We start from the raw sequence: 18,911 nt of genomic DNA on the forward strand, positions 1-18,911 counted from the left end.
GCGTAAGCTTGCTAGCGTGTGAAATGATCAACAATTGTGCGGTAGTTGGAACATTCTTTGGCACTGCCCTTCTTTGGGATTGGGATGTAGACTGACCTTCGCCAATCCTTTGGCCACTGCTGAGTTTTCCAGAGTTGCTGGCATATTGAGTTTAGCACCTTAACAGCATCATCTTTTAAAATTTTGGTTCTCAAGGAAGAGGCAGCCCAGGAATACAAGGCAGGAATTAACCTTGAATCTTGCTAACAAAATCATTTCATAGCTTTTTGTGAGGGGTTTTTTGACTGCTAATCTTAAAGCCAGGATGAGCACTAAGAATTGGGCATCATTTCCTCTGTTATTAAAAATAAAATACTTGTTCTGGTTCTAAAGAAACCCTTTAGAATGCATTCTTATTCTTTTTTCATATAAAAAATTCAAACAGCTGCGCAAAGGTGCTCCTGTACAATGCAATGTCAGAATAACAAAATGATGAAACATCTCACAAGAGCTTTGTTTTTTTAAATATAGGGCTAAAAAAACCTTAAAACTCCTACAAAACTTACCAAATAGAAATCTAATAGGTGGCCCCCCAGGCACTAGGAGGCAACCTGATGTTCAAGGCTTCACCCCACCCGCAAACTCTGAGCTTTTGGTTTCTCTTTAGACACTCATCTGTGGTCGCCTGGAGCATTTGAGGGGAAAGAGAGAGAACATTGGGGCATACGAAGCAAACATAGAAAAAGAAAGTGACAACCTGCTTGTAAGTGTCATTGTTACTTGGAAGGGAACAAGTGCTATAAGTTTAATGTACATATAATGTACATATAATGCTGTGCTTGAATGCATTGTAATAAAAATACTATAAAGGGAAGTTTCTCTTAGACTTAGTTAGGCAAGAGGTTCCACTCTGACAAAAGCATCAGAGGAGGCTGGATCTTTCCTCATAACTCATCGCTGGAGGCCGAAGCTGCAGAGCTCTCACGGAAGGAAGCTTAAACTTGAGAAGCCAGTGTGTTCTTCATAGAATCGTAGAGTTGGAAGAGACCACAAGGGCCATTGGGTCCAACCCTCTGCCAAGCAGGAAACTTGCTGAAGATGGCTAGGAGAAGCAGCAGCAGCAGCAGTTGCAAATAAGTCATGCAATGTCGAAGAAGCTTAGGATCTCCCTCTGGGACCAGAAAGAGGAAAGCTGACTGAATTACATAAAGGACTGAACATTGTTTGCAACGTGCTACTTTATCATGCTTATCTTATTGTTAGACTGTTTAAAACTGTTCTGCAGTAAAGCTTCAAAACTTATTTTTGTGATGGAGAGAATTCATTTCCACACAAGGTCCAGATCAGGAATTCCACGAAACAACTTTAACAGCAAGTACTTGAAGGGTACTTCAACAACTACTTCAACAAGTACTTGAAGGGACCACAGAGCCTAGGGCTTGCCGATCAGATGGTTGGTGGTTTGAATCCCCGTGACAGGGTGAGCTACTGTTGCTCGGTCCCTGCTCCTGCCAACCTAGCAGTTCAAAAGCACATCAAAGTGCAAGTAGATATTTATTTAAGAATATTTATATTTATATTTAAGAAGATATTTACCTTCCCGCCGGAGGTACCGCTGGCTCCCTCGGCCAGTAAAGCGAGATGAACGCCGCAACCCCAGAATTGTCTACAACTGGGTCTAATGGTCAGGGGTCCCTTTACCTTTACCTTTACTTGAAGGACCAAACCAAGAATTACAACAATCTCTTCCTCAAAATGGTTCAGCCTCCACCACCTCTACTGCAGTCACTGAAGGCAACCAACTATGCCCTGGGCCCCCCGATCTTTCTCACTGCCAATGAAAACTAATAAATGAAAAGGAAGAGAACCTACCCATGTTACACTGACACAAACACCTTGCATATGAACTTTGCATATGAATCTGGACCTCACCACCTGTACTCTGCTGCCCTATATCCTTCCCATTGAAAGAAATGTGAAAATTAATTTTGGACGCTATAGATTTATCCTGGTCTGGTGCATGCAATGTCTTTTGTTTTGCAGCTGTGTGATTTGTGCTTATATTGTATTGTGGTGGCCATTGGCTATAAACAATAAAATTTATAGATACAGTAGATTGAAATGCAAAAAAAAAGTAATAAAATAATAAAACGATTTTTATATTTTTTTGGTCCTCACTCCCATGCTTATATTGGGGGTGGGGTGGGGGTGGAGAAGTATGAAGGCCAAAACCGCTCCCCTCCTCTGCTAAATGGATGCAGGAGACCAGAGGCAGTGAATGAAAAAGCAGGGAAAGAGAAACCCTCCAAGTGCCACTATTTTCCAGGGATGTCCCTGATTTAGAGAAGCCGTCCTGGTTTCTGATTTGATCCCAGAATGTCCCGCTTTTCCTTAGGGTCTCCCTATTTTCATTGAAGAAATGCTGGAGGGAATGGAGTTATCCGACCCCCGGCATCTGAGAAGGCAATCCTGTATAGGGACATTTGAAAATGTTTAATGTTTTATTATGTTTTTTATATATGTTGGAAACTTCCCATTATATTTATGGAATGAGCTGTCCCTATTTTCATCAGAGAAATGTTGGAGGGTTTGTAAAGGTCGGTGGCTGGAGCGAAGTGATTGCATGATCCCAACCAGCAGATCTGGGAACTGGACTGCCTCCTCCAGCTACCCATTCGAGCTGCAGGCATAGCTGTCAACCTTCCCTTTTTTGCGGGAAATTCCTTTATTCCAGCGCCATTTCCCGCTGCTATCCTGTTAGATATCCCGTAGACTGTACCCGGGAGAGGTGAGGCTGCTCATCCCTTATTTTCCAGTCGGCTGATCCCTTATTTCCAAATCTGAAAATTGACAGCTATGGCTGCAGGGTGGCATCGTCCCAGCTTTCTGAAAATATTTACTGATGAGGATTGCACATCAGATTGTGAATGATTGCACATCAGATCACAAGGAGACTTATTTGTGCAACGTTCTGCATATCCGAAAAGATGCCAGGTAGATTCCAATGATACAATAAATTTTGAGGGAGACAGCGCAATGGGGCGCATCCAGCCTCGCAGCCTCCCAGGGCCCAACCCACAGCCAGCGAGCTCCGATGCCCAGAGAGGCAGTAAAAGGGGCCAGCCAGGGGGACTCGAGAGCGGCTGCCCTTTCCTGTCCCCCGCCGAGGAGAGCGGAGGAGCAGCGGCCCGTGGCCTGGCGAGTTTCCCCGGAGAGGAGCCGGATTCCGCTGCAGGGACGGAGCGAGGAGTCCGAGGTGCAGGAGGCGGGGGGGGGGGGAGGAGGAGAGCACGTGGCCCTGGCAGGATCAGGCCCCGAGTGGAGTCAGAGGCTGCAGGGCGCCCCCCCCCCAACCGGGCAGGAAGGGGAAGGGGCGCAGCTGAGGGGCAGGGCATCTGCAGGAGGGCACAGGGGCAAACATGGCTCAGGCTGGCACGGACCCTGCCGGAGACCCTGGGGAGCTGCTCCCTTCAGTCCTGAGCTCAAGGGGCAGAATGAGGGGTCCAAGGCAGCTGCTGCTTCGCCCCTCTCCCTGTCCCTCAGCAGGGAGCCCAGCCCATTTCGACGGTCCTCCCCACGGCGGAGAGGGAAGGGGAGGCAGGGGGGGAATGGAAGAGCAGTGCAACAGGGAGGTGTCCCTCTCACCCTGCAGCCCCCTGACACCCTTTGCAGGCCACTACTCCTAACCCCCTTCCTCTGCCAGTGCCATTGATAAACTTATCGCCCTCCTTGGTGAATTGGTCTAATCGCCTTTGAAAGCTCTCATTGCCACCACCATCGTCGCATCTTGTGGCAATGATGTCCGTTAGATTCATTTAGCAGGGAAATGGTTTCTTTTGCCTGCCCCAAATCAAGGTACAACTGTGCCTACACATGGAGGCTCTGTTGTTCTGTCACGGCTAATAAAACAGCTAATAGATATTTTCCCCGGAGAATGCATCTGATCTTTCCCCAAACTATCAAAGCTAGTGACCTCTTGTGTCTGCGTGTGAATAAGTGAGAGAGGCTTAAGCCTGTTTCGTTAAAGGTTTTATTTCCACCTTCCTCAGCAATACAGCTGAGTTTTCAGATGAAGGCTGAGGGTTGAAGTGGGTGACAGTTTTGAGAATGCAGAGGAAAGGAGGATTCTTAAAAAGTGTGGCATATGGAAATGAATTAACGATAATAAAAACATTGAAGACAGTATTGTTAAAGACTGAGGAAGGCGAAATTGAAATTAGCTATTCATGTTCAGATTATTACTCCTTTCATTTCTATACTGCTTCATATTTTTAAGAAAAAAATCTAATTAGTAATTAGAGAAAAATCTCATTGCAATTTGTGTCCATAGGATGTTGAGAACATTAAATCTGTAGATCCTGTTCTCTCCTCCTGATAGTCTCAGATTTGATTGTTCTTTCCGATAGAGCAGGAGGAACGGAAGATTTATGGGCTTAAAGCTGCATTGATTCTGGAGGCCACATTCCAGTGAGCTTTGTGGCCAATGTATGCACATGCATGCGCACACAGAAAAGAGATGCAGACCATAAAGTCACATGCACACACGCCAGAGGTGCTGCACAAACTCACCAGACATGCCATCTAGCATACATACAAGTTTTGCAAACACAATCAGCATGTTTAGACCTTCCAAACCCAGTGCTGGGGAGGGGAAAAATAAGAGCACAAGAAGACTCTGCTGAATTAGCAATGAGATCTGTGGAAAAAACACCCTTAGATTGTTCTTTAGAAATCCTCTTTAAAGAGCAGCCAGAGGGATCATTTATTTCCAGAGCAGGGCTTTTATCCCATTTCAGCACTGTGCTGCTTTGTGGTGAAATTGGAGTTTAAAAGATCTCTCAAAGGGCCCTTTAGGCATCTTTCTCTCCAGGACAGACAGAGATCTTCATCCTATGATCAGATCAGGAGATGGAAACAGCAGGGACTAGCAGGACACACCCTGAGGCCTGGCAAGCCATATGCAGCCAGTGGACTGCAAGTTAGAATGTCTTCAGTCAAGAGAGTTTGTGACCATCAAATTTAAAATATTTTGGAGTGAGTTCTTAGTTTTTGTTGCTCAATATTCCTTTTGTTAGTTTCTTAGGCTGTGCAGATCCCATACATTTAAAGGACGTGGCTTCCCCCAGAGAACCACAGGACCTGTAGTTTATTGCTGAAGTTCTCAACACCCCTAACAAACTGCAGCTCGCAGGATTTCTTGGGTGAAGCCATGTACTTTCAATGTTAGCTGGGTCTGTTGCAGCCTTATCCATATACAAAGATCTGTTGCTGCCTTTCCAACATGCTAGAAGTTGCAGCCAGGATCAGCATTCCCTGTCCACTTAACATGCTCAGTCCTCTCACTGGGTTGTTTTTGGATTTCCCTCCCACTGCCTTGGTTCCCCCACCCCCAAATATTATTTGTACTTCCATAAACCTTGATGTTTTCCCCAGTCTTTGGATAACTTCCCCTCCTCCCTGGGTGGAGTTGTTTGGGTGACATAATTATTGTTATTCACAGCCTGAACATCAGAAATAGAAAGAGTAATAATATATTTCAAAAACTGGCAAATGGTAAATAAATGTGCTTTTGTTTTTATTCTTGAGTTTTATTTTACTTTGTGTTTATTTCTTTTCCAGGAGGGTGACGTAAAAATTGAGCAGGGACCCAGGGAGAGGGAGAGACTGGAGTGCAAAGGAAAGAAACCTCCTGCCGGCCAAGTTGGGGCCATCAGGGATCTTCTGCCTCTGGCAGATTTATGTCAGATTAAGCAGGAGCCAGAGGAGGGGCAGCCGCAGCAGCACTGGGATGCCCAGAAGCAGGATTTCCTGAAGACGATGCAGCCCCCTCATTCAGGGTGGGAAACCCCACAGGCTCCCTGTCCTCCCCACTCCAGGGATGGTGTCCTCTCCTTCAGGGGAGCTGCGGATGCCAGTCGGTGGCCCAGTGGGAGAGCAAGGGGGACAGACCAGACCCTGCTCCCAGACACTGAGGGGCTTCTGGGAAAGGTAAGTGCCCTCCTCTCACCGGGGTTTCCAGCACCTGGAGGTCACAGGTCCACTGCCTCTAGACATGGAGGTTCTGTTTAGCTATGGTGGTGAATATTCCTCCCCCCTGCACTTTCACTCTAATCCACTTTAAAAAGGCTTGCTAGACCAAACTTTCTAAATGGGTAGTTGCACAAATTTACCAGCTGTGGTCCTGCACTGACAGCAAGGCTAACAAACAGGGGAGCTGGGAACGTGCTAGTCCCGTATCTCCCTGCATCTGCCTCCTGACCTAATCGTCCCAGCTTACCTCATGATTGGTCCGGCCCTGAGGGTGAACTGTGATGAAACCAGGCAGTCTCCTATGAGCCATAACTAACAAACTTTCCATTTTGCCCAAACCAAGAAACTACAGCTGCCAGCTTTGGAATAAGCTGGGATATTAAGCTAACTTCAAACGGTGCTTGGTCAAAACAGGAAACTCTGGCTGATCAGTGGCTTCGTGGTTTGACTGTTCCCACTGTAAAAATAGTAAAAATAGGAAGCCCTGTTGCGTTCAAAGGGGCTGTTTGGACAGAGTCTCTGATCAGCATGCCTAGCAGGACAGGCTTAAAAAGGTAAAGGGACCCCTGACCATTAGGTCCAGTCATCACCGACTCTGGGGTTGAGGCGCTGATCTTGCTTTATTGGCCGAGGGAGCCGGCGTACACCTTCCGGTTCATGTGGCCAGCATGACTAAGCCGCTTCTTGCAAACCAGAGCAGCGCACAGAAACGCCGTTTACCTTCCCGCTGGAGCGGTACCTATTTATCTACTTGCACTTTGACGTGCTATTGAACTGCTAGGTTGACAGGAGCAGGGACTGAGCAACGGGAGCTCACCCCGTTGCGGGGATTCGAACCGCCAACCTTCTTATCAGCAAGTCCTAGGCTCTGTGGTTTAACCCACAGCGCTACCCGCGTCCTAGGACAGGCTTAGGAAGCAATTATTATTATTATTATTATTATTATTATTATTATTATTATTATTTGCATCCTGCCTATCTGACTGGGTTGCCTCAGCCCATCTGGGTAGCTTCCAACAAAATAAAAACTATCAACAATTTCCTTGTAAAAGGCTGCCTTCGGAAGTCTTCCATTTTGTAGAAATGGCCTTCGGTTTTAAAGAATTGCCCTCTTTAAGGAATCACGTGGTGTAAATATGTATGTTGTCCACTAGGTCCAAACGCAGACAGACTCACACATGGTAGGAGCAAGCAATGCTCTAAAGTGCTTATCTTGCGAACATCTAAGTTGTTTACTCCTGACCAAAGCTCCTGTTTCCCAAAAGGACAGGAGGGGGAGCAGTGGAGGAAACGGATGGGTTTGAAGGCTCTTTCCATCAGCCACCTCTCTCCCCTGAGGAACAAGAGCAAAGGGTGTTTGCATGGCAGGAGGACAGAGGAGGAGGCAGCGAGGGCAGAGGGAGCAGTGGGCGGATCCACCGCCTCTCCCAGGGGGTTCAGATGCAAGCAAGGGGCTTCCTTCTTCTCCATGCAAGGGCCACCCATGTATTCAGAGCAGTCCTTTGCAGATTAACTCTTAAGTTCCAAGGGATCTACTCTCAGGCCACTAATGTGCAAACAATGCCAGCCTTAAGAAGGGAGGTGGGACAGGCAGGTGAAAGGAATTGCCAAAGGTGTTTGAAAATGGGTGGAGGCTCTTGGGAAGGGGATGCCCAACTGGGGCTTCTTCAGGGACAGCAGGATGTCTTGGGCAGGAGAATCCCTGCAGGAGCTCTCAGACTCCCTTGGCTTCTTCTTCTTCCCTCCCTCCCAGGAAGCTGCAACTTGCTCTGGCTTCTGCACTCCTCAGGAAGCTGAACCTGCAAACCTAGCTGAGACTGAACCTGCAACCCTGGCCAGGATGGAAGGAGGAAGATGGATGGGTGACCTGGTCAGGCTGTCTCCCGCATCCCTCCCCACAACCTCTGAGCATTCCCTCCCAGGACCCTTGGAGAAATCTGGTGAGTTCCAGGGGAGAGGAGATGGGGAGAGGGATAGATGGAAGGTGGAGGGAGAAAGAGGAAAAGATGGAGAGGAGACAAATGGAAGGAAGTTCCTGACAGGAAGAAGGAAGAGGTGAAGCCTTCTGCAAAGCAGCTCTTTGTTTCTTGAATCCTTTTCCTAAAGTAGTGGGGAAAGATTTTCTTCCTCCAGGCTTTGAAATCTTAGCTGTTATTTCCACGGTGGGAATAATTGATGAGAATGATGTTGCACAACAATCCTGAAAAACAGATGAAGGGGAATGGATATGCTTCCCATAATTATTTATGATTAATGTATTTAAATTGTTTCTATTACTCTTATTTTTTATAGACAGGGTCAGAATGATACATTCCACCAGCATCAAAACACAATAAATGCATGCACCTCCCCAGTTTGGTGGGCTTAAGGGACAAAGGACCCTTTATCATGATACAGAATTCCTGCTGCTGGAGGCTCTACACTTAGGATTGGGCATATAAAGTCCAAGAGTGTCTGGTATTATAAGCAAATTGTGTAAATCTTAGAGACTGGGGTTGTTTGTGAGAATGAGTGAGTGGGATAAAAATTTTTAGCGCCCCTGTGTAATGGCTTGGTTCTCCCGCACAGACGCGAGACAACTCCAGTAGTAATTATCTCAGGTTTATTCCTCAAACTCATAAATCACTGTGGAGCTCAGTCCTCGGCCTGTTCATCCCAGCTTGCAGTTGCCAAGTCCTCCAGCAAAGAAGCCCCCACTTTCGCTTTCTTTTCCCCTCTTCTCGCAGATTCTCTCGAGCCGACGATTTTTTGGACAGGCTATTTCCGGGGTCTCTGTGTAAGAGCTCAAACTGGAGATAACAGTCTGTGCCCCCACCCCCCGTCACCCCCTCTTCCTGCTCTTTCTTTGCTCCTGCTGCAGCTTGGCTGCTCCTCCCGTGCTTCACCTTCCAAGTGAATCACATCTCTTGCGTTCTCAGGCTCTGTCAGCGGAGGCACGAGAGGCTTGAGATTCACAGAGCTGACACCCTGTAATTTTGTCCGTTCCTAAGCTTCCATGGAGATACTGTGGTACAACCTTGGTGCAAATTTCAAAATAAGTACACAAAGCCAACAAAGAGACTCAGAGGTTTATAGTGGCACCAGCTTTCCTGGTCAAGAGTCCACTTTGTCAGACTGCACCCCACAAAAGCTTAAGCCATAATACATTTATCTGCCTATAAGGGCTGCAAAAGATGAATAAACAGAAGCGTAGTTCATCTATGGAATCTATCCTACAGGAGACAGTGATGGCTAGCAACTTGGATAGCTTGAAAAAAAGGATAAGACTGACGTCTCTGCTCTGCCCTCGCGGTCCTAGGCAATAATGCTTCTTGATACTAGTTTCTGGAAAGCACAGGAAGGCAGAGAAGACTCTTGTGCTCCAATCCTGCTTGCCGGTTTCCCACAGGCATCTGGTTGGCCTCTGTGAGAAGAGGATGCTGGACTAGGTGGGCCTTTGCCTGATCCAGCAGGCTCTTCTTAGGTTCCAATATAGTGCAATATTTTTACAGTTACATGTAGCACTTAAGTTTTATTTATTTCACAAGGGAAATACTGTTACTTGAGCCTGAGATCATTTCTTCACTTCAGAAAGAAAAAATAGATGTGTCTAATTCCACCATAGATCTGTATTATAAAACGATGGTGGTTTATTAAGTGTGAATGGAGTGATCATGTGTTGCTCTTGCCACTATCTCATCAGCTTTCATAAAATTGGAACCTAGAGAGGATAGTGGAGAATGAAGGTGTTAAAATGAGAGAAGGTACAGATTGGGATTGACATGTGTTCAGTTCCCTTTTTGTCTTTCTTGAAAGTCTAACAGGATTCTCTTTCCTCCCAGACTCCCAAACAGGTGAGGAAGATGAAAGTCAGAATTCTATGGAGCCACATGTGAATTTATGGGGGAAAACAAAGAAATTGAGGATACAACAAAAAAGTCACAAAGGAGAGAAACTATTTGAATGTACGGAATGTGGAAAGAGCTTCAGTCAAAATGATACACTTAGAAGACACCAACGAACTCACACAGGGGAGAAACCATTTAAATGTATTGAATGTGGAAAGAGCTTCAGTCAAAGTGGAGCACTTAGAAGACACCAACAAACTCATACAGGGAGAAACTATTTGAATGTACGGCATGTGGAAAGAGCTTCAGTCAAAGTGTAGCACTTAGAATACACCAAAGAACTCACACAGGGGAGAAACCATTTGAATGTTGTGAGTGTGGAAAGAGCTTCAGTGAAAGTGGAGCACTTAGAAGACACCAACGAACTCATACAGGGGAGAAACTATTTGAATGTACGCCATGTGGAAAGAGCTTCAGTCAAAGTGTAGCACTTAGAATACACCAAAGAACTCACACAGGGGAGAAACCATTTGAATGTTTTGAGTGTGGAAAGAGCTTCAGTGAAAGTGGAGCACTTAGAAGACACCAACGAACTCATACAGGGGAGAAACTATTTGAATGTACGGCATGTGGAAAGAGATTCAGTCAAAGTAGATATCTTAGAATACACCAAAGAATTCACACAGGGGAGAAACCATTTGAATGTTTTGAGTGTGGAAAGAGCTTCAGTGAAAGTGTAGCACTCAGAAGACACCAACAAACTCACACAGGGGAGAAACCATTTGAATGTTTTGAGTGTGGAAAGAGCTTCAGTCGAAGTGGAACACTTAGAATACACCAACGAACTCATACAGGGGAGAAACCATTTAAATGTATGGAGTGTGGTAAGAGCTTCAGTGATAGTGGAAGTCTTAGAATACACCAAAGAATTCACACAGGGGAGAAACCATTTGAATGTTTTGAGTGTGCAAAGAGCTTTAGTCGAAATGATACACTTAGAAAACACCAACGAACTCATACAGGGGAGAAACAATTTAAATGTATTGAATGTGGAAAGAGCTTCAGTCGATATGAACACCTTAAAATACATCAACGAACTCACACAGGTGAGAAACCATTTAAATGTGTTGAATGTGGAAAGAGCTTCAGTGAAAGTGGAGACCTTAGAAAACACCAACGAACTCACACAGGGGAGAAACCATTTAGATGTATTGAATGTGGAAAGAGTTTTAGCATAAGCGGAGCACTTAGAATGCACCAACGAACTCATACAGGGGAGAAACCATTTAGATGTATTGAATGTGGAAAGAGTTTTAGCATAAGCGGAGCACTTAGAATGCACCAACGAACTCATACAGGGGAGAAACCATTGAAATGTGTTGAATGTGGAAAGAGCTTCAGTCAAAGTGGATCACTTAGAAGACATCAACGATCTCACACGGGGGAGAAACCATTTAAATGTGTTGAATGTGGAAAGAGCTTCAGTGATAGTGGAAAACTTAGAGTACACCAACGAATTCACACGGGGGAGAAACCATTTAAATGTATTGAATGTGGAAAGAGCTTCAGTGAAAGTGGAGCACTTAGAAGACATCAACGAACTCACACAGAGGAAAAATCACAGATACTTTAATAAACCGTATAGGTGTTCTTTACCTTTCCTTCTATGCTTCCCTGCAATACTGATAAAATCAAACCACGCCAATGCTTTCAGCCCCAGAAGAGGAGCTCTCCTTGGTGTCAGGGGAGGGGTCCAAGGGAGCATCTGAAGCCCTGCCATTCCTTCTGTCCCTGGCCCCTTCCCCTCCTCTCTCTGCCATCCCAGGGCCACTCTTGACTCCACAGCAGGAGATTGGATCTGTCTGTGATGGTGAGATGTCCTGGGTGGTTGAAGGACCACTTCCTGTTTCGTGGAGCTCCATCCTGCCTTCTCATGCAAGATGGAGTCATGAAGCAGGTGAAGGCTGAGCACACCTAAGGGTGGCGCGGGGGGTGGGTGGGATTCTGCTTGACCTTTCCCTGTCTGCTCCTTTTCTGGATCCAAATCCCCACACAAAAAGGGGCAGTGTGAGGGCACAATCAGTGTTATGAAGCTGCACTGAAAATCATTGCTTTGTGAGCGTAGGAGGCCCTTCTCAAAAAAACAAGCACCAAGAGAATTTAAGCTACAGAATTTGAAACAAACAGATAATTACAAAAAAAGAAAGCAGTCTGGTGCCACGTTGCGTAGGAGTTAGTTTAACACACTCTTCCTGGGGCTGCCTTTGAAAAGAGCTCAGAAACCTCAATGGCTCAAAGAGCTGCAGACACATTACTGACCAGGGCTGGCTATAGGCAGCATAGGACTCCCATATTAGAACAGCTCCGTCTGCCTAATTGTCTGTTTCTGGACACAATCAATGTGTCCACAAGAAGAGGAAGATAGATTTGAGGAAGGCCAACCTGCAGAGGCACTACAAGTCGAAGCACATCCAGTACCAGGAGTTCCAAGGGCAGCTGCACCAGGAGAAGGTGAAGGCGCTGAAAACGGACCTGTTGGGTAACCTGTGGCCCCTCCAGATGATGTGAAATTGCAACTCACGTCTTCTTTAGCCATTGGCCACGCTGGCTGGGGCTCATGGGAGCTGGAGTCCAAGGATCTAGGTCCACAAATGCCAGGGACATTTCAAATCCCTCCTCAGTCGTGAAGCCGATTGGGCAACTTAAAGCTGGTCACCATCTTTATGCGAAACCTCCCTCACAGGGTTGCTGTGTGCGTGAAAGCAATATATCTTGTGGTGGGCTTGATGAGGGGAGTGTGGAACAGAAATGTAATTCATAGGTAAGAAGACAGGAAATAGTTCTGAATCTGACTGAAAATAAAGGATTCTTTGTCTCCAAATTGCATATAGCAAGCACCTGTGTTGTTGAACTCTAGCTGAAGTCTCAGCATCTGGTTCCTCAGCACTCTGCACTCTCTCTCTCTGGAAACCTCCAGCTGTCAGGTGACAGGAACCAGCCAATGCCTCCCAGTTCAGAAACAGTCTGCCAAGAGCTGAGTTTGGAAGTGGACAACCAAGGAAACTTAGGGGAGCATTTTCATTTCCATGCTTCTGAATATTGATTTGAATCAATTCATCTGATGTGTTCACAATAGTAGAGAAAATTTATGGTTGACACCACCTTGGGATAGTTTTGACAGGAATTTGGGGAACTAGGAATATTTTTAGTTCCATCAGGGTTGATGGATCAGCAAATAGCTAGAGAGGATTAAGGGGTGGGGGCGGGAATCAGGCCTTGTTTCTCATGTGACAGATAACCGATTCCACAGTTCTTAAATGTGACCATTTGCGACACAAGATCTACCCACCAGGGAAGAATGGCAGATGAAGGTGATGGACTATATGGAACTGGCGGAAATGACTGGCAGGATCCGAGACCAGGGAGAAGAGTCGGTGGAAGAAGATTGGAAGAAATTTAAAGACTATTTACAGAAACATTGTAAAATTAATGAACGTTAGAAAGATATTGGAATGAACTTACGTGGTTTTAGCAGAAATGTTATAAAGGATTAGGAAAAAATAGACTGTTAATTGGTGAAACGAGGGAAAGTAAAGTTATATCATATTAAGATAAATTACAGGGCAAAAATTGGAAAAGATGGAAAGGATTTGCTGAAATAGTTAACCGAACTAGAATACAAAAAAGGGAGGTGTGAGGAGGTCAAGAAAACAAGCTAACAAATGATAAGTTATGGGAAGATTCGATGTTTTATTTTTTTAATGGACTTTTTCTGTTTTTGTATTTTCTTTTTTTTCTTTTCTTATTATGATGTGTTGTTTTTGATGTTGTTTAATATGATGTTATTATTTTTTCTTTTTGTAACCTTTAAAACCTTAATAAATATTATTAAAAATAAATAAATAAATGTGACCATTTGCTGCCTCCCAAAATTATGCTTAAGCCTTTCCCCTCCCCCCCCCAAAAAACAACAACAACTCAAACATGGTAGCTGGTCTTGTCAAACGGGCCAATATAAGGTTCATTTGGCAAGTTTGTTGTTGTTTAGTCGTTTATTTGTGTCCGACTCTTCATGACCCCATGGACCAGAGCACGCCAGGCACTCTTGTCTTCCACTGCCTCCCGCAGCTTGGTCAAACTCATGTTCGTAGCTTTGTGGACACTGTTGAACCATCTCGTCCTCTGTCATCCCCTTCTCCTTGTACCCTACATCTTTCCCAACATCAGGGTCTTTTCCAGGGAGCCTTCTCTTCTCATGAGGTGGCCAAAATATTGAAACCTCAGCTTCAGCATGTGTCCTTCCAGTGAGCACTCAGGGCTGATCTTCTTCAGAATGGATAGGTTTGATCTTCTTGCAGTCCGTGGGACTCTCAAGAGTCTCCTCCAGCACCATAATTCAAAAGCATCAATTCAAGAGTCTGGCTCTCACTTCCATACATCACTACTGGGAAAACCATAGCTTTAACTATACGGACCTTTGTTGGCAAGGTGATGTCTCTGCTTTTTAGGATGCTGTCTAGGTTTGTCATTGCTTTTCTCCCAAGAAGCAGGCACTTTTTAATTTCGTGACTGCTGTCACCATCAGCAGTGATCATGGAGCCCAAGAAAGTAAAATCTCTCACTGCCTCCATTTCTTCCGCTTCTATTTGCCAGGAGGTGATGGGACCAGTGGCCATGTTCTTCGTTTTTTTGATGTTGAGCTTCAGACCATATTTTGCACTCTCTTCTTTAACCCTCATTAAGAGGTTAATTCCTCCTCGCTTTCTGCCATCAAGGTTGTGTCATCTGCATATTTGAGGTTGTTGATATTTCTTCCGGCAATCTTAATTCTGGCTTGGGATTCATCCACTCCAGCCTTTCGCATGTTGAATTCCGCATATAAATTAAATAAGCGGGGAGCAATATACAGCCTTGTTGTACTCTTTCCCAATTTTGAACCAATCAGTTGTTCCATATCCAGTTCTAACTGTAGCTTCTTGTCCCACATATAGATTTCTTATGTTAAGGAAATTAGGGGGGGCGGCACATCTTTAAAGTTATTAAATGTTACAGGTATTATGCCTGAATGTATCCTTTCAACTTGACAGCTCAGGGAAGTTACCGTATGTTTTGCTCTATAAGACTCACTTTCCCCCTCCTAAAAAGTAAGGGGAAATGTGTGTGGGTCTTATGGAGTGAATGCAGGCTGCACAGCTATCACAGAAGGCAGAACAGCAAGAGGTGTTGCTACTTTCACTGCGCAGCGATCCCTCTTGCTGTTCTGGCTTCTGAGATTCAGAATACTTTTTTTCTTGTTTTCCTCCTCCAAAAACTAGGTGCGTCTTGTGGTCTGATGCGTCTTAAAGAGCGAGAAATACGGTACCTAGCTTTAAAAATAATGTAAAATCAACACCTTTGCCAGTTTCCTCCATTTGCTCCAGTTGGTGGCTGGATTCCTTCCTTTATTCTGCAAGGGACCTGCAGGCTCTTCCCAATGAGCTGGTTTGACTGAACAGCCTCACACCTAGATTTTTCCATAACACTCAGGAGACAGATGAGGTGATCAGGCACTCCCGTTTCTTTAAGAACTTGCCATAGTTTGCTGTGGTCGACACAGTCAAAGGCTTTTATGTAGTCAGTGAAGCAGAAGTAGATGTTTTTATGGAACTCCCTAGCTTTCTCCATAATCCAGCATGTTTGCAATTTGGTCTCTGGTTCCTCTGCCCCTTTGAAACCCAGCTTGAACTTCTGGGAGTTCTCAGTCCACATACTGCTTAAGCCTGCCTTGTAGAATTTTAAGCATAACCTTGCTAGCGTGTGAAATGAGCGCAATTGTGCGGTACTTGGAACATTCTTTGGCACTGCCCTTCTTTGGGATTGGGATGTAGACTGACCTTCGCCAATCCTCTGGCCACTGCTGAGTTTTCCAAAGTTTCTGGCATATTGAGTCTAGCACCTTAACAGCATCATCTTTTAAAATTTTGGTTCTCAAGGAAGAGGCAGCGCAGGAATACAAGGCAGGAATTTACCTTGAATCTTGCTATCAAAATCATTTCATAGCTTTTTGTGAGGGTTTTGTGGCTGCTAATCTTAAAGCCAGGATGAGCACTCAGAATTGGGCATCATTTCCTCTGTTATTAAAAATAAAATACTTGTTCTGCTTCTAAAGAAACCCTTTAGAATGCATTCTTATTCTTTTTTCATAAAAAAAATTCAAACAGCTGTGCAAAGGTGCTCCTGTGCAATGCAATGTCAGAATAACAAAATAATGAAACATCTCACAAGAGCCTTGTTTTTTAAATATACAGCTAAAATACCTTAAAACTCCAACAAGACTTACCAAATAGAAATCTAATAGCTGGCCCCCCAGGCACTAGGAGGCAACCTGATGTTCAAGGCTTCACCCCACCCCCAAACTCTGAGCTTTTGGTTTCTCTTTAGACACTCATCTGTGGTCGCCTGGAGCATTTGAGGGGAAAGAGAGAGAACATTGGGGCATACGAAGCAGACATAGAAAAAGAAAGTGACAACCTGTTTGTAAGTGTCATTGTTACTTGGAAGGGAACAAGTGCTATAAGTTTAATGTACATATAATGCTGTCCTTGAATGCATTGTAATAAAAATACTATAAAGGGAAGTTTCTCTTAGACTTAGGCTCCACTCTGACAGAAGCCTCAGAGGAGGCTGGATCTTTCCTCATAACTCATCGCTGGAGGCATAAGCTGCAGAGCTCTCACGGAAGGAAGCTTAAACTTGAGAAGCCAGTGTGTTCTTGCTGGAGATGGCTAGGAGAAGCAGCAGCAGCAGTTGCAAATAAGTCATGCAATGTTGAAGAAGCTTAGGATCTCCCTCTGGGACCAGGGATAGGAAAGCTGACTGAATTACATAAAGGACTGAACATTGTTTGCAATGTGCTACTTTATCATGCTTATCTTATTGTTAGACTGTTTAAGACTGTTCTGCGGTAAAGCTTCAAAACTTTTTTTTTGTGATGGAGAGAATTCACTTCCACACAAGGTCCAGATCAGGAAGTCCACGGAACAACTTTAACAGCAAGTACTTGAAGGGTACTTCAACAATTACTTCAACAAGTACTTGAAGGGACGCGGGTGGTGCTGGTTATTAAACCACAGAGCCTACGGCTTGCCGATCAGAAGGTCCCTGGTCTGAATCCCCGTGGCGGGGTGAGCTCCCGTTGCTCCGTCCCTGCTCCTGCCAACCTAGCAGTTCGAAAGAACATCAAAGTGCAAGTAGGTAAACGGCGTTTCTGTGCGCTGCTCTGGTTCACCAGAAGTAGCTTAGTCATGCTGGCCACATGACCCGGAATCTGTACGCCTGCTCCCTCGGCCAGTAAAGCGAGATGTGCGCCACAACCCCAGAGTTGTCTACAACTGGGTCTAATGGTCAGGGGTCCCTTTACCTTTACTTGAAGGACCAAACCAAGAATTACAACAATCTCCTCCTCAAACTGGTTCAGCCTCCACCACCTTTACTGCAGTCAACTGAAGGCAACCAACTATGCCCTGGGCCCCCCGATCTTTCTCACTGCCAATGAAAACTAATAAATGAAAAGGAATAGAAGCTACCCATGTCACACTGACACAAACACCTTGCATATGAACTTTGTAAAATAATGAAAGTGTACTACCCCTCCCCCCTGCTTGCTCTCCCCACCTCTCAATTCCCCAACCTTACACTGTATACAACATTAAAGTCTGTCTGTCTGTGAATTTTTATAATATCCAAGCAGAGTAGCTTATAGTTAGGAAGCCAACACCCTCCCTTCAGATGTGAAGGAAATAAGCAGCTATCCTATCCTAAAAGACATCTGAAGGCATCCCTGTTTAGGGAAGTTTTTGATATTTAATGCTGTACTGTTTTTAACACTTGATTGGAAGCCGCCCAAAGTGGCTGGGGAAACTCAGCCAGATGGGCGGGGTATAAATAATAAATTTTGATGATAATAATGTAATGATCTTCCTCTGTTTCACTTCAGATAATTCAGTGGGGCCTCTTCTCAGTTCATTCTCTTCTGGATCAGTGCCTTAATCCTTTGAAGATTTTGTATATCACAGAATAGTCATTGAGGTGTCCCCAAATGTTGTTGTCAAGTTCCCATCAGCTTCAGCCAGCAGGGCAGACAGTCAAGGATGATAGAAACTCCACTCTGGACCCCACCACCTTGGCTCTGCTGCCCTATATGCTTCCCATTGAAAGAAATGTGAAAATAAATTTTGTACGCTATAGATTTATCCTGGTCTGGTGCATGCAATGTCTTTTGTTTTGCAGCTGTGTGATTTGTTCTCATATTGTATTGTGGTCGCCATTGGCTATAAACAATAAAATTTATAGATACAGTAGATTGAAATGCAAAAATAAGTAATAAAATATATAAAACGATTTTATATTTTTGGTCCTCACTCCCAAATGGTGTGTGTGTTTTTGGTTATACTGTGCTTTTGGTTGTATTGGGGGTGGGGTGGGGGGGTGGAGAAGTATGAAGGCCAAAATCGCTCCCCTCCTCTGCTAAATGGATGCAGGAGACCAGAGGCAGTGAATGAAAAAGCAGGGAAAGAGAAACCCTCCAAGTGCTATAACCTTATTCCATTTCCCGGGCCGCTGCCAAGGGATCGAAGGAGACAAGAAACACCAGGGTGTGGTTCCACAGAGAAAAGGATTTATTTGAGATCTGCGCAGAGGCAACCAGTGGAATATCTTCCAAAGACTGGCGGCCCCTATACTGTGTTCAGCAAGCTCTCTTACACCTGGGAGCATACATTCGTCCCCCTAATCAGCTGGCAAGGTTACAACTTATTACCTTATATGGCATATGGCTATATTGCTAGCTAAGCTCCCCTCCCTCCCTCCTATGTGTTTTCTGCTTCTCTTGCATTACTGAAGCAGGAAGCAGGAAACAGCTTCTGGCCTAGATAGCTGAAGCAATTGCAGTTTTAACCACAGCTGCTGCTAGCTGCCTAACCACAACTGCAGCAGTTAGCTTGGGTCCTGATATTATTGAGATTAACCCTTCCCTCTCCCTTCAGTGCCACTGTTTAGAATTAGAGAATGGAGTTATCCAACCCCCGGCCCCCTGAA

The 18,911-nt window shown here is 45.0% G+C and overlaps 2 protein-coding genes and 1 long non-coding RNA gene across 5 annotated transcripts in view; all 3 read left to right on the forward strand.

The window, feature by feature from the left end:
- The window catches only part of LOC309365118 (uncharacterized protein), a 58,268-nt gene extending 44,305 nt beyond the window's left edge, over positions 1-13,963 (forward strand). Inside the window, exons 1-3 of one of the 3 annotated variants that reach the window (XM_081903282.1) lie at positions 5,599-5,967; positions 7,763-7,949; positions 9,831-13,963. In XM_081903282.1, coding sequence (XP_081759408.1) covers positions 10,711-11,469 — 759 coding nt within the window. In that variant the 5' untranslated portion in view covers positions 5,599-5,967; positions 7,763-7,949; positions 9,831-10,710 and the 3' untranslated portion in view covers positions 11,470-13,963. Of the gene's footprint in view, positions 1-5,598; positions 5,968-7,762; positions 7,950-8,879; positions 9,473-9,812 lie in introns of those variants that run through there. The other 2 variants (XM_081903283.1, XM_081903284.1) reach the window with 2 other exon arrangements.
- The window catches only part of LOC309361170 (uncharacterized protein), a gene marked incomplete at its 3' end in the record, with an annotated part of 122,090 nt that overhangs the window by 63,330 nt on the left and 39,849 nt on the right, over positions 1-18,911 (forward strand). The window lies entirely within an intron of this gene.
- The window catches only part of LOC309365370, a 102,166-nt gene that overhangs the window by 57,351 nt on the left and 25,904 nt on the right, over positions 1-18,911 (forward strand). The window contains exon 2 of the long non-coding RNA XR_014166065.1: positions 17,563-17,903. This is a non-coding gene — a long non-coding RNA (uncharacterized lncRNA). The remainder of the gene's footprint in view (positions 1-17,562; positions 17,904-18,911) is intronic.

This window comes from Podarcis melisellensis (assembly GCF_964234715.1).
Source record: "Podarcis melisellensis genome assembly, chromosome: 2".
NCBI lineage: Eukaryota > Metazoa > Chordata > Lepidosauria > Squamata > Lacertidae > Podarcis > Podarcis melisellensis.